At 32.9% G+C, this 16,072-nt stretch overlaps 1 protein-coding gene across 1 annotated transcript; it reads right to left on the reverse strand.

The window, feature by feature from the left end:
• Positions 1-1,203: 1,203 nt before the first annotated feature.
• Positions 1,204-15,698, reverse strand: LOC126892638 (uncharacterized). Its single transcript, XM_050662276.1, has 2 exons — positions 14,954-15,698; positions 1,204-1,997 (listed from the first exon to the last, which is right to left on the reverse strand). The coding sequence occupies exons 1-2, from the start codon at positions 15,254-15,256 to the stop codon at positions 1,893-1,895; spliced, it is 408 nt and encodes a 135-aa protein (XP_050518233.1). The 5' UTR covers positions 15,257-15,698; the 3' UTR covers positions 1,204-1,892.
• Between the last annotated feature and the right edge of the window lie 374 nt (positions 15,699-16,072).

A 16,072-nucleotide genomic window follows, 5' to 3' on the forward strand; every position in this document is an offset into this window, starting at 1 on the left:
AGGAGGTAGGTGATCTGTGGAAACAATGGACCGAAAAAGTTGTGACGTAATTTTCAGGCGGGATATTTGACTATGTTTCCAAGCACAAATTATGGCTGCCCTTATTGTTACTGAACATAAGGGTCAAAAGTCAAAATTGAATCCTATAATTTTCTTTACGAGTTTCTAGGTTGACTAACTCCGAGATAACTATTGAAATAAATATATTTATTATGTAAGTAAATAAGCTTATTTAATGTTTGCATCGATGGAATACAATAAAAAGATGCTTACATTGAAATAAGAGTAAAATAAGTTGAATAGTGGAACGTATGTCGGATCTTTAGTTTGTCGCAAAACAACGTTTGGGTGGTTTGGTCACGTTTGGTTTCAGTTCTTTGTTTCTGTCTCTGTCCATTCTATATGATTGAATATACTTTTTTTATCTGTCTCTGTCTCTGGGTATAATATAAAATATTAGGTTAGGTTGTAGAGAAATAATAGTTATTAAGGTACCAAGGATAATAACGCTTGAGGTCAATGAGGGCCTTCGGCCCGAGGTATATACGTTGACCGAAAGCGTTATTATTATAATACCCGTGGTGCCTTCAACGTTTAATGTCCGACTATATTATTCTATATACCTATGTATGCGAAAAATTTGAATGAATTTTGAATTAATTAGTTTTCAAATAAGTACATTTACCAGAAATAGTGGTAACGTAATTGTGGTAATCATAGTTTTACTTGGAGTTTTATTTATCAACTTGACAGTATTTAACTCGTTATTTAAATTTAATAGTAGCCCAATAAATGACCGCGCGTTTTGAAGTGTAATTTTCAGGGGCAACTCCGAATTGCATGGAAATTTGGATTTAGGTTCTACTTACCCTCCACTTCAAAGTTGAATCTGTGCCGTTGGTTGCTTTTACTTGGGGGGTGACAGTCACCCTTCTCGGGGGTGAAAAACGCGTGTTTAAAATAAACCCGGAAATGGATAAATTGACAGATTATAAGCACCTTTAGTTCTATAAAGATTTTTACGTAAGTCAAATACTTTTTGAGTTATTCGCGATTGAAAATGCTGATTTTTCTCCAAAAAAAAACCTACGTTTTCAGACCGTTTTTCGCAGATAACTTAAAAAGTAAATATTTTATTGAAAAAAATATTCTTAGCAAAAGTGTAGCTTATAAAAAAACGAAAAAAATGGTGTGTCAGTAAAATATATAAATTGAATAAAAGCAAAGTTTAGCTCATGAAAAATACGTTCTTATTCGTCTAATTCCAAATCGAAAAATTCAACGCGAAATCACCGAAAAATTAAGAACTTTTCGGAAAAAGCTTATTAACATTTTTAAAGTATCTAAAAAAAGCTTTATACCCTAATAACGCAAAACATTCCTGGAATGTCCCCAAAAGCACACGAATGTCCCTGGAAAGTCCCAGGAAAGTGCTGGGTCAGCATTTTAAATATTCCTTGAATGTCTTGTTGGAACATTCCATGAATGTCTACGAATGTTCGTATGGCATTGACAGTATATTTTTTAGACATTATCTGAAATATATCGTCAGTGATGTGACAATACCTCCTATATGTTTTTTCATGAGTTTTGCAGGAGACGAAAAACATTTTTTAAGGCCACCTCCTGTTTTCATACGTAAGTTTTGACTTGTTTTGTAGTAAATAGATAGTTGAATTTACTACAAAACAAGTCAAAAAATATATGAAAACAGGAGTTGGTCCAAACAAGTGTTTAGTCTCTCTTACAAATCTCATGAAAAACAGATAGGAGGTATTGTCACATCACTGACGCTATGTGGCCATACCAAATAATGCATCCTTGATAAATATAAACATTTTTGTTGCACAAAATCTGTTCATACATTTTTTTAATGTAATTTACTGATATTTCTATAAAAAATGTGCCACATTTGCTTTGTAAACCTTTCTTTTGCCTTTCGTAGCCACATATTCCGTTTCTTTCCTGGTTTTTTGTAGACCACGTCTCAGCTGATTCTAAAAAAAATTAAAATAAATGGTAATTTTTCTATCCTTTACAATTAACGATCAGAATAAATATTATTTACAGGTAATAATATGGATAAATAATAATAACTTCAACTTCGAAAGCGCATGATTAAATGTTACATTTGGTCAGTCCTCTTATATGGTGTCGAAGCACATGGACATTAAAAATATCCACCATTAATCGTTTGGAGGCTGTTGAAATGTGGCTGCACAGACGCCCAGATAGCACAAGTACGTTTTATGGACATCCAATGGACGTACATCTGTGTACATTGGAACGTCCAATGGACGTCCCGCTAAGGTACAATGGACATCCGATGGACGTCCAACGAATGTCCAGAGTTCACAAAATTGGACGTCCATAGAACGTCCGCTACAAACGTACATTGTACGTTGTATTGAAGCTTTCAGTGTACACCTTATGTACATTCAATGTACGTCTTATGGACATTTGTAGGGCACTTTTCAGAAAGAAATCTGGTATCTATAATTTTGTGAATACATAGCAAAAAGCCTTTATAGGAAATAGTTCCTTATAATACTAAACTTATACTTAAAAATATTACACAAAAGACCTTTTTATTTCTCTTTACTATAACTTCATTATAATATATACTTTATTATAGGAACTAGGAACTTCATTAATGCACGACTGCACTTGCACGATAAACAGAAAACACAAATATATCACAGGATGTATTTTCATAAAAACGAGATTCAGATAATGACGCCCTAGGAAGCATGCACATTAAAAGAGGTTTAATCTCTGTTCTGTTTCTGTTCCAAACTATTTTTAGAGTCAGTACCGTTGTTGTATATTACAAGCGCGTTTGCCATTCTGTGAATTATCATAAATAAACCATCCTTCAGTATTCCACAACAATTAACAGCGATAATCCCCTAAAAGTACCTGTATAATACTACCTTTCACGACCGATAGCGCGAAGAGCGACAACGTTGTCAAGAAGATTCTCATTTAGTTTGTATTGGGACTTAATATAATACCCTAATAGCACACGACGTCCAATGGACGTCCAAAATAGGTCCATTTTTGGTCCTAACGTCCATGGACTATAAATGGACGTCCTTTGGACGTCCCATGTTGGACGTCCTTCGGAAGGAATAAATATGGACGTCCTTTGGACGTCCGACTTTGGACGTCCTTCGGACGGAATAAAAATGGACGTCCTTTGGACGTCCGACGTTGGACGTCCTTCGGAAGGAATAAATATGGACGTCCTTCGGACGGAATAAATATGGACGTCCTTTGGACGTCCGACTTTGGACGTCCATACTGGACGAAATACGGACGTTTTATGAACGCTTATATTGGACACATTATACCAATTACGAGATCAAATAGCAAAATAATTCAATAAAATATTAACTTGCGTTAACTTTACGTTAATGAAATACAGTCAAACCTGTCACTAACGGCCACTAAAATGAAAGAACTATTGGCCGATATAGAAAAGTGGTCGTTATTGCCAGTTTTTGTAGCCTAGATATACAGTACAACCTGTGTTACTGGCCACCTGTACTAACGGCCAGTTTAAAAATTCCCCAAACCAATTATATCTAGACTACAAAAACTGGCAATACCGGTCACCTTTCTATATCGGCCAATAGCTTTTTCATTTTTAGCGGCCGTTACTGACAGGTTTTACTGTAATTAGTGTGGGGAATTTTTAAACTGGCCGTTAGTACAGGTGGCCGGTGTTGGCAGGGGGCCGGTAACACAAGTTTTACTGTAGTTTAAATCGATTAGATCGAAAGATTAAATCTTAATTCAAAATTGTATATTAAATTATTACAATTATAAAACTATATAGTTTAATATCCAAAACATGTTTTGATTTCATGTAATTTAATGAAAATCTTATTTGTAAATTATTGGTTACAATGTTTAACAACAGGAAATATTCAAGAATAAATAAAATAAAAGTTTCCCCTAACAACAAAACATTCCAGGAATTCTACTATCAAAGTTCTATTCCGTGAACATCTGATTAAATTATGGCTGGAAAGTTACCACAAGATATTCTATGAAAAGAGTACAATGTCCTCCTGGAGGGGTAAAATTTTCCATACTCTAAAGAGAGGCCATTTACTATTCAATTTGCGTTCATTTTCAAATTTGCCGCGCGAGTATCTATGTAGCGTCGCGTGGTCATTGGTCATCAAGTCATCAATTATTTCATTTTCATCATAAGATAACCTAAAAATTTAGTAAAAATTTTGATTGGAAAAAAATGCATCGATAAGGGGGTGAAAAATGGAAATTAGTGGCTTTTTTTGCTGTACTCAACTGTACTGTTTAGTATGCTAGCTTTGGCTATGGCTGGATCTCTTAAACAATTATGTAAGTATTATAAAATCCGTTTTCAATTTTCTTTATGAAACGAATCATTTATGCATGTATTACCTGTAAATATTTTGATTTTTAATTGTAAAGAATAGAAAAATTACCGTTCATTTTAATTTTTTTTAGAATCAGCTGAAAGTGGTCTACAAAAAACCAGATATAACCAAAATAAAGATATAAAAAGTGTATTGGCTAACTGGAAGAAACAACATTGTCCATGCATAATAAGTTATTACTTTATAAACAAATATTAATACCTAGGAATGGAACCTGGATATAATCATCAAGAAGATAGCAGGAATCCCGACAAACAACTTAAATAAGTACAAGAATATTGAGGAAATCCTCCTCGATACTACTGGGCAAACTAGAAGATTGAAGAGGACAAAGCCTTTTGAACTAGTTTGAGTGATAGGTGATAGTGAAAAGCAGAGCATAGTGCGTGATGTGGCTGTGTATGTTAGAATAGTGCACGATCTTGTTAGATTAGATAAGAGACACTATCGGGTAAGCTCTTCATTTTAAGAAACATTAGTAATTTAGGTTAAATTAAAATTGCTCATTGGTCAGTTATGACCAGATTGCTTTTTTTATGTTTGGCAAAAAGGGCGTAAGTCAGAATTGCACATTGCTAATGTTTTGATGATTTCTGGACCAGCAAAAAACTGTTGTAGACGTAAACTGTATGTACCAATAAAAAGAGCCGATTTTTCTGGTCCAGAAATCATCAAAACATTATCGATGTGCATTTCTGACTTAAGCCCTTTTTCCCAAACATCAGAGAATTGTAATGTACAAATTCTCCTATCTGATTTTTCATGAATTTTGTAGGAGACGAAAAACCATTTTTAGGATCATCTCCTGCTTTCACATGTAAATTTTGACATGTCTTGTAGTAAATAGATAGTTGAATTTACTACAAAACATGTCAAAAAATATATGAAAACAGGAGGTAACCATAAAAAAGTTTTTAGTCTCTCTTACAAAACTCATGAAAAAACAAATCGGAGGTATGTCACATCAGTGACTATATCCAGGGAATGTCTAAAAAATATACTTTGATGTCCCAAGAACCAAATATAACCTTTATATATATACAGGGTGTAACAAAAATACAGGTCATAAATTTAATCACATATCCTGGGACCAAAAATAGTTTGATTGGACCTAACTTACCTTAGTACAAATGTGCACAAAAGAAAAGTTACAGCCCTTTGAAGTTATATATTAATAGCACCAAGGGCCTTAGAGGCCCATGGCTTGAAAAGTTTGTTTTTTCTTCATTTTCACGTTTCTTTATGTACTGAGATCTTCTCTGGCTTGATATGTGATTTTTCTCCATTCCTTCCTCTTATTCATTTTTCTTTTCTGACCCTGTAACACCATTCTTTCCAAATCTTTTTCGACCTCTTGCTTCCATCTATTTTCCGGTCTTCCTCTTCTCTTTCTTGAAGCTATAGTGTAGTTTAGTACCCTTTTCGGAGTCCTCGTTTTTGGCATCCTTTCAATGTGACCTCGTGATCTAAGTCTCTGTGCCTTTATCACTCATTTGAAGTTACAAAATGAAAAGTGATTTTTTCCAATGTATCGAAAACAATGTGCTTTTGTGCAAGTTTCAATTTAATTATTATTGTAGTACCTACCATTTAAACAACGTTTTAAAAACTTTTTTGCCTCTTATTGCTTTTTCGAAAAGTCAATTTTTATCGAAATATTGTGAATATTTGTCAAATCCACCACATATTTGTATATGGTTAAGTACGATTATGGAGACTTGGTAATAATATGCAAACTTATTTATGCTTTACATTTTTAGGTATATTTTGAACCATATTAAAAAAGAAGCCAGACTCGATAAAACGTGCCTTATCGAAAAAATACAAAGAGGCAAAAAAGTTTTGAAAACACTCTGTTTAACTAATGGTACCTCAGTAATAGTTTAATTGGAACATACAACATTTGGGGGGTTTAAAGGAACAAAACCCCCATAAAATTTTTACGTGGACATATTAAAAAAGAAGTCGCAACTCGATAAAAACTGCCTTATCTGAAAAATACTAAGAAACAAAAATATTGAATTTAACTAATGGTACCACAATAATAAAATTGAATTGGAACATACACAAAAGTTTGGGAGGATTTAAGGGATCAAAACCCCCATAAAATTTTTATGGGGTGCACAAATTTCACCATAATTTTTCTTTAAGATATTCCTGCCATAATAATGCCACATGTCACATGTCCATTTTCAATAAAAAATCGCTAATAGTTTTCGATATAATCGAAAAAATCCATTTTCATTTTGTAATTTCAAAGGGCTGTAACTTTTTATGTGCATATTTGTACAAGGTAAGTTAGGTTCATTTGAACTATTTTTGGTCCCAGAATAATGTGATTTAATTTATGACCTGTATTTTTGTTACACCCTGTATATACAGCCCATTACGCACCACCTTAAAAATTGGGCATTTTTGATGTCTCGAATTTCCTAAACCTGTTGTTGCATCTAAGTGATTTTTTTTATAATATTCTAGCCTAGGCCCTAGAATATGTTACCTCCTTATGCTTGTCATGCACAGGGAGCTATACTGTAATATACAGGGTGTCCCGAAAAGATTGGTCATAAATTATACCACACATTCTGCGGTCAAAAATAGTTCGATTGAACCTAACTTACCTTAGTACAAATGTGCTCATAAAAAAAGTTACAGCCCTTTGAAGTTACAAAATGAAAATCGATTTTTTTCAATATATCGAAAACTATTAGAGATTTTTTATTGAAAATTGACATGTATCATTCTTATGGCAGTAACATCTTAAAACAAAATTATAGTGAAGTTTGTCCACCCCATAAAAATTTTATGGGGGTTTTGTTCCCTTAAACCCCCCATACTTTTGTATACGTTCCAATTAATTCATTATTGTGGTATCATTAGTTAAACACAACGTTTTTAACACTTTTTTTACTCTTAGTATTTTTTCAATAAGCCAGTTTTTATCGAGATGCGGCTTCTTTTTTAATATATTTACATAAAAATTTTATGGGGGTTTTGTTCCTTTAAACCCCCCAAATGTTTGTGTACGTTCCAATTACACTATTATTGTGGTACCATTAGTTAAACACAGTGTTTTTAAAACTTTTTTGCCTCTTAGTCTTTTTTTGACAAATCACCTTTTATCGAGATATGGCTTCTTTTTCAAAATATACCTAAAAATGTAAATTATAAATACATTTTCAGGTTATTAACAGGTCTCTATCATCGTACTTAACCATATACAAATATGTGGTGGATTCGAAAAATATTCAAAATAGGTCGATAAACACTGGCTTATCAAAAAAGTACTAAGGGGCAAAAAAGTTTTAAAAACATTTTGTTTAACTAATGGTGTCACAATAATAATTTAATTGGAACGTACACAAAAGTTTGGGGGGGTTTAAAGGAACAAAACCCCCTTAAAATTTTTATGGGGTGCACAAATTTCACTTTAATTTTTTTTTAAGATGTTGCTGCCATAATAATGCCACATGTCCATTTTCAATGAAAAATCTCGAAGGGTTTTCGATATATGAAAAAAAATCGATTTTCATTTTGTAACTTCAAAGGGCTGTAACTTTTTTTGTGTGCACTATTGTATATAGGTAAGTGAGGTTCAATCAACATATTTTTGACCCCAGAATCTGTGGTATAATTTATGACCATTCTTTTCGGGACACCCTGTATATTATATCACATTACTATAGAGAGCGATATGATATAATATACATATATTACAGCATGACAAGCTTAAGGAGGTAACCTATAGCCTAGGCTATAATATTATAAAAACATCACTTAGATGGGACAACAGGTTTAGGAAATACGAGACATCAAATATACCCCATATTTAAGGTGGTGCGTTAATTTCTTGGAGAAGTGTATTGTAATTTAATGTAAATACTGTAATATCCAATAATTGTAATTTGATATAAGATGAAATATAAGTTCCTTAAAAAATATATTTTTTATTTCCCACAATACATTCTCCACAGGTCTAAATATCGTCGCTAGACGTCCACCGAATGACCTTCCAGGACGTTAGATGGATGTTCAGCAGCAAGACATTGGACCAAACTGGGACATCCTATGAATGCCCAAATGACGTCCACCGAACGTCACCTCCGACGTTAGGTGGACCTCCATTGGACGTTTAACAACTTGGCCTTTGGACCAAAATTGGACGTCCTGTTAAGGTCCAATTCACGTCCCCTAGGACGTCCGATTAAGGTCCAATTCACGTCCCCTAGGACGTCCGATTAAGGTCCAATTTACGTCCGATTAAGGTACAATTTACGTCCGCTTAAGGTCCCATTTACGTCCGATTAAAGTCCAATTTACGTCCGATTAAGGTCCAATTTACGTCCGATTAAGGTCCAATTTACGTCCGATTAAGGTCCAATTTACGTCCGATTAAGGTCAAATTTACGTCCTATTAAGGTCCAATTTATGTCCGATTAAGGTCCAATTTACGTCCGATTAAGGTCCAATTTACGTCCGATTAAGGTCCAATTTACGTCCCCTAGGACGTCCGATTAAGGTCCAATTTATGTCCGATTAAGGTCCAATTTACGTCCCCTAGGACGTCCGATTAAGGTCCAATTTGCGTCCGATTAAGTTCCAATATACGTCCCCTCGGACCTTAGATGGACGTCCAATGGACGTTCGGTAGCGCGACATTTGGACCAAAATAGGACGTATAAAGGATGTTCCTCGGACGAAAACGGACGTCCAAAGGACGTCCCTAAAGTCCGTGAAGGACGTCCAATGGACGTCCATTGGACGTCCTTGTGCTATTAGGGTAGTCGCGTTTTGTGTAAAATATCCATGGACCACAAATGGATGTCCAATGTACGTTGAAATCCAACGTCCAATGGACGTCCCGTAATGTACGTACATAGTACGTCCAGTTTTGGTCCATGGACGTTTGGACTTTAAATGTACGTTATACGGACGTACATCGGACGTTGTGTGCTATATGGGCGTACACTAAAAATACCACAGGCGGCTATGCTGACAAATGTAGCAGTCCTTAAGAGAGCAAATGCTGCTCGCGAGCTGCTGGATAACAACAAATGTACAAAGATAGCCTATTTTGGACACGTATAGTAAGGGGAGCCCGATATAATATTCTTATTCTTCAACTTATTAATATGATGGACGAATCGAAGGACTCGGAGGAATTGGTAGAAAACAGGCCTCTTGGTTAAAGAATATCAGAGTGTTGGATTTTTGCAACACCAAGGAAATAATTTTACACTGGTTTTACACTTCTGAAGCTAGGAATAACTAAAGACACTTTTCACAACTAATATTTTATTACAATAACACAAACTTTTGGTATTAAAGTAATTTTTGTGTGGGATCGGACACACGCCCTACTTTCCCGTTTTTTTATTATCTTATTATTCTATATAACAACACCTTGGCAACGAACTTTTTTTTTTGAATATTGCGCCTTTGTGTACACTTTGAATTATAGAACATAAAAGCATAGAAACATCTTTGTGAAGTGTACACAAGGCGCAAACCACTAAATAAAATATTGAAACAAAATATAGTTTTACTAAATATTAATGTTGGGAATTTATTTCTCCAACATGCTGGGGGGCCTTGGTTTTGATACCAAAACAATATATTCCACCCCTTTTTTTTACACATTTTTTAAAGAATTTATTGCTTATATAAGTATAAAACTTTTACAAAGTTTTAAATTTAAATAGAAATAGTTATAAAGTTAAATTTTATTTATTATTATAAATTGAAAAAAAAAAAAAATAATTTAAATTTGTTCATCGTTAATTGGAAGAACAGCAATTTTTGTGACAGAACGTAAGTATGTTCCCTTTTTAGTTTTTACTTCCACCACTCTTACCTTTCCGTCTTTACCAGGAATAACTTTATTAATCCTTGCTATAGGCCACCCAAAAGAAGAAACATTGTCCTCCTTTACAAGCACAAGCATGCCTTCTTGTAAATTTGGCAACGATTTTCTCCATTTAGGTCTGTTTTGAAGTTGTGTTAGATAATCTTGGTACCACCTTTGCCAAAAATGCTGCTGCATTTGAACACACAACCTCCAAAATTTTAATCTATTTTCAGGAATCTCAGTTAAATTAGTTTCAGGGAAAGTTGTCAAAGGAGCACCTATTAGAAAATGACCTGGGGTCAAATATTCTAAGTCAGAGTCTTGAATTTAATATTCCTTCAACTTGAGTAATCAAAGTATTAAACTCCTCATATGTTAAAATATTATTTCCCATCACCCTTTTTATATGATATTTAGCACTCTTCACCCCGGCCTCCCATAGACCCCCAAATACTGGAGAATAACTTGGGATGAAGCAAAATTCAATTTTATCATCAAGGCAAAAGTTGTTTAACTTAATGTTGTCGTTTAGAAGTTTTTGAAGTTGATTAGTTGCTCCCTTGAATGTGGCACCATTGTCACAAAAGATCTTGGATGGTTTACCCCTTCTAGAAATGAATCTTTTTAATGAAGCTAAAAAAGTATCTGTTGTTAGATCAGAGAGTAACTCCATATGAATTGCCTTCACAGAAAAGCAAACAAACAATGCTATATATGCCTTTGTCGTTATAGACTTTCTAATCCGTGACTGTTTAATTTGGAAGGGACCACAGAAGTCTATACCAACATTCTGAAAGACCCTCGATGAACGTACCCTTTGTTCAGGAAGAGATCCCATTAACTGTTCACTGCACTTGGCCTTACATTTAAAACAGGTTACGCATTTGTGCAAAATCCTTTTAATTTCTTTAGTGGCACTAATAATCCAAAAATTTTGATTTAATGAACTTAAAACTTGTTTCGGACCTGCATGTAAAAGTCTTAAGTGCTCTCTGTGAATCAAAAGATCAGTGATATGATCGTTTTTGGGAACGATCAAAGGATGTTTTTTATTAAAAGAAATATCTGAGTTCTCCAGTCTACCACCAACTCTTAACAGTCCCTGAGAGTCCAAGAAAGGATATAAAGAATTTAAATTAGACTTAATTGCTGTGTTGTTGGTTAGACATTTTATTTCCTCAGAAAAATGAAAACTTTGTTCATACTTAATAATGGTTTTAAGGCTATTTTCTAGTTCTACAACTGTTAAACTTCCAGTAATCTTTTTATTTTTATTTTTTATATTATTTACAAATCGTAGGCAATAAGCCACTATTTTTTGAAGTTTTGTTAAGCTAGAGAATTTTATGAAGAAAGATTCTGGTTTGACCTTAGCTAAAGTGACAACTTTATATTCAGGCAAATGGTCTGGAGTAGAAAATGGAATTTCAAAGTGCAAGAATTCAATATTTGAAAGAATTTCAGGACCATTAAACCAAAGATTGTTTGAATTAATTTCATGAGGTTCAAGTCCACGAGAAAGACAATCTGCTGGATTTTCCTTAGTGTTTATATACAACCATTTAAATTCGGATGTCATTTCTTGAATTTTAATAATTCTATTGGCAACATAGGGATTCAATTTCAAAGGTTCGGATTTTATCCAAGCTAAGACAATGTTTGAATCTGAATATAAAAATACCTTACTGACTTTATCTTTTAACAGTTCAAAAACCTTGTGAGATAGTTTTGAAAGCAACAAAGCACTGTTCAGTTCAAGTCTTGGCATAGTTAGTTTTTTGTTTATAGGAACAATCCTAGATTTGGAACAAATCAAATTTACATGTACTTTATTTTCAAAAATAGTCCTCGCATAAATAACAGCTCCATATGCAATCAAGGAGGAGTCACAAAAGCCAACTATTTCAATATGAAGAGCACCAGTAAAGTTTAAATTTCTTTGGACAGTCACTGTGGGCATGCTCATTAAGCTTTCAACAAAATTTTTCCAAGTGTCAAGTAACTCACTGGAAATTATAGCATCCCATTTGACCTTACTTAACCAAAGTTTTTGCATAATTACCTTAGCAGCTACTAAAACTGGGCCCACTAATCCCAAAGGATCATAAAATTTGGAAACAAAACTGAGAATCTGTCTTTTAGTTACACATTCATTTATATCAACTTTTGGACAACTAAATTTAAAATTATCTGTTTTTGTATCATAAGTCAATCCCAGAGTCTTTACCGTTAAATCGTTTTTGCTGATGTTAATTTCATCAAAATTTTGTTTATTTTTAGGAATATCATTTAAAATTTGTAAATTATTTGAGCACCATTTGTGCAACTCGAAGGACCTTAATTTGAGCAGCGAGATAAGTTCATTTTTTAGTTTTATCGTTTCTTCGATTGTGTCACACCCACACAAAATATCATCAACGTAGGTGTTATTAAGAAGAGCTTTAGAAGCCAAAGGATAGCGTTTACCTTCAGTTCGGGCTAATTCTACCAAACATCTGGTAGCTAAAAAGGAAGAACTTCTTAAACCATATGTTACAGTTTGAAGTTGAATACATTGTAAACTGCCATTTTTCTCTCGCCACAAAATATTTTGTAACTGGCAATGGTCTGGATGTACCAAAACCATTCTATACATTTGTTTAATATCTGTCAAAAGGACGTAATTATATTTTCTAAAAAGAACAAGAATATCGAAGAGCTCATTTTGAACTACAGCACCATTATAGAGATAATCATTGATGCATTTTTTCTTTTTTGATTTCATGCTGCCATCAAAGACTACTCTTAATTTTGTTGTTTTTTTGTCTTCACGTATCACTGGATGGTGAGCCATGAAGTATAAAGAACCACTATTTAAGTCATATGTACTAAGACTTACTATTTTTGCATGCTTTAGAGCTAAATATTCATCAATAAAACTTTTGTATTGAGAGTACAGCTCAGGATTGACTTTAAATCTTTTTTCTAGATTTTCAAAGCGTTTTAATGCTACAGAAAATGAATTTCCTAAATCCAAATCAGGTAGATTTTGTTTTAATGGTAATTTAACTTGGTATTTATTATTTATTACTTGCAAAGAATTTTCAAAATTAATCTCACAAGCTTCCTGCTCTGTCGAATATTCCGGAAAAATTTCTGGAACCTTCTCGGTTTCCCAAAATTGAGAAACAATATTTTCTAAATTATTTTTCATGCTTAAATGAAAAGCAGAAAAATTACAAATTTGTAGTGATGGAGCAGAACCACTAACTATGAACCCAAATAGAGTATTTTGTAATATAATCTGGTCTACTTGTATTTTATCGGAGAGCAAAATATGAAATGAAATATTTGCCCCAAACAATATATCAATTGTGCCAGATTTATTGAAGTCATCATCAGACAATTTAATATTTTTAGGAATATTTAAATTTGAAACATTGAAATTTGTTTGTGGTATATCACTAGTAATTTTATCAACCACAGAACATTTTATATTTGTGCTATAATCAAACACACATGACTCAATTTTTAAATTTACAGCCTTTTGCACATTGGTAATATTCTCAGAAATACCTAAGATATTGACATTATTATTAAATGTTTTTAAGTTTAATTTACTTACCAATCTACTTGTTACTAATGATATTTGAGATCCTGTATCCAGGAGACCTCTGGCAGTGATATAATCACCCCTTTTTGTTCTAATTTTTACCTTCACTGTTGGTAACAGAACATTATTAATGTTTTCATTTATTGAACCAAATGTAGTCACCCTATCGTCTGCATTACCACTGTTACCCTGTCCAGTGCTGTCTAATGGAGTTTGTCTGTCCACATGCAGAAGAGAATTATGTTCTTTTCGACAAACTGAACACCTGAAACTCATTTTACACCTACCAGGATGATTATTCAAACAAATTCGACAAGCCTTATGACTGTCTATAAAAGACACTCTATCATTTACTGAAACAGATTTGAAACTGGAACAATTATAAATTTTATGGCCTGAGGATAAACAAAAGCTACACCTGGTTTCTAATTTGACTTTACTTGTAGCCAAGTGAGTTTTTTGATACCTTTCTTTGTTAGTGCTACATTTTTTATCTGGAGTGGTTACAGTTTCTAAAGCTGTAGCCCTATTTTCAATATAAGATAAGAAATCTTTTAAATTTGGCAATTTTGAGTTGTCCCTATCAATTTGAAATGATCTATTAGTATAGTGATCTAGTTTTTTAGTTAAAATGCAAATAAGGATCATATCCCAACTTTCTACGGGTTGCTTTAAGTTTTTTAGTGCACCTAACTGCTGTCTCACTTTACTAATGAACTCACGTAAGGCGGTGGAAGTTCCTTTTTGAATGGAGGGAATGTCAAGTAGTGAATAAATGTGAGAATTTATTAATATTGTTTCATTGTTATAACGGTTATCTAACATTCTCAATGCATCATTATAAGAGTCATTTGTTAGAGGTAGATCATTTATTAGGCTTCTTGCCTCTCCTTCCAAATGATTCTTTAAATGAAAAAGTTTTTCAACATTTTGCAGTGACTTATTTCTATCAAAAACAGCTGGAAATAAATCTATAAAAGGTCTATAACTTGTTAAATCTTTGCCGTCATAACAAGGAATTTCTATTCGTGGAATATTTGAAGAATAAAAAGAATTATTTACATCTTGTGGATTAGTACTTACGCTCTGTATTACTGTTTTTGAGAGTTGACTATTAATTTTAGCTAATGTGTCAAAGTATTCCTCTCTAATATTATCAATGGAATCTGCATACCCCTGTTCACAACATAAAATTTCACAATGAAGATCTTGAAGTTTATTAAAATTTTCTATTAGTAAGTCTTTCCTAGTTTGTAATTGATTAATTATTAATTCAGAAATTTCTTTGTCCAAATGTTTTTCAACAAAGCTTGTAATAGTTTTAATAGACTGAATTTCTTGAGATTTTTTAGTTTTTAGCATTTCAATATCCTTTTTAGCGGGCATTTTTTTTTTTTTTTATATGAATCTACCTAAAACTTAAAAGGTAAAAAAAACTATTTTAAATATCAAAATAACAAAAATGTTGACGATTATTTACAAACCAAAACACAAACAGTCAATTTATTTAATTTTGTATTCACTGTCAATGTCAGTTTTCTGTCACTTCATATATGATCGATTTCATAAAACATCGATTATTTCTCTCGATCGCTTGATAACCATTCGACGTCGGTCGTTCGCCCTCTTTTACATAGATGGCGCTATTGTATGAGCTTGACGTTTTACAAAATTAATTTTTTAATGATTTTTCTTTTTTGTAATTTCTTTTCTAATAATTTCTTTTTTGTTCAATAATTTCTTCTTTTTTTTTTTATTAGGTGTGTTTCTTACCTTCTGGAAATTGAGTAATTCCTAGCTTCTTTTTATATCCGGATCGAAGGACCAAACTTGATGTTGGATTTTTGCAACACCAAGGAAATAATTTTACACTGGTTTTACACTTCTGAAGCTAGGAATAACTAAAGACACTTTTCACAACTAATATTTTATTACAATAACACAAACTTTTGGTATTAAAGTAATTTTTGTGTGGGATCGGACACACGCCTTATTTTTGTAAAACAAACTTGATGTTGGATTTTTGCAACACCAAGGAAATAATTTTACACTGGTTTTACACTTCTGAAGCTAGGAATAACTAAAGACACTTTTCACAACTAATATTTTATTACAATAACACAAACTTTTGGTATTAAAGTAATTTTTGTGTGGGATCGGACACACGCCCTACTTTCCCTTTTTTTATTATCTTATTATTCT

This window comes from Diabrotica virgifera, chromosome 9, assembly GCF_917563875.1.
Source record: "Diabrotica virgifera virgifera chromosome 9, PGI_DIABVI_V3a".
NCBI classification, from domain to species: domain Eukaryota; kingdom Metazoa; phylum Arthropoda; class Insecta; order Coleoptera; family Chrysomelidae; genus Diabrotica; species Diabrotica virgifera.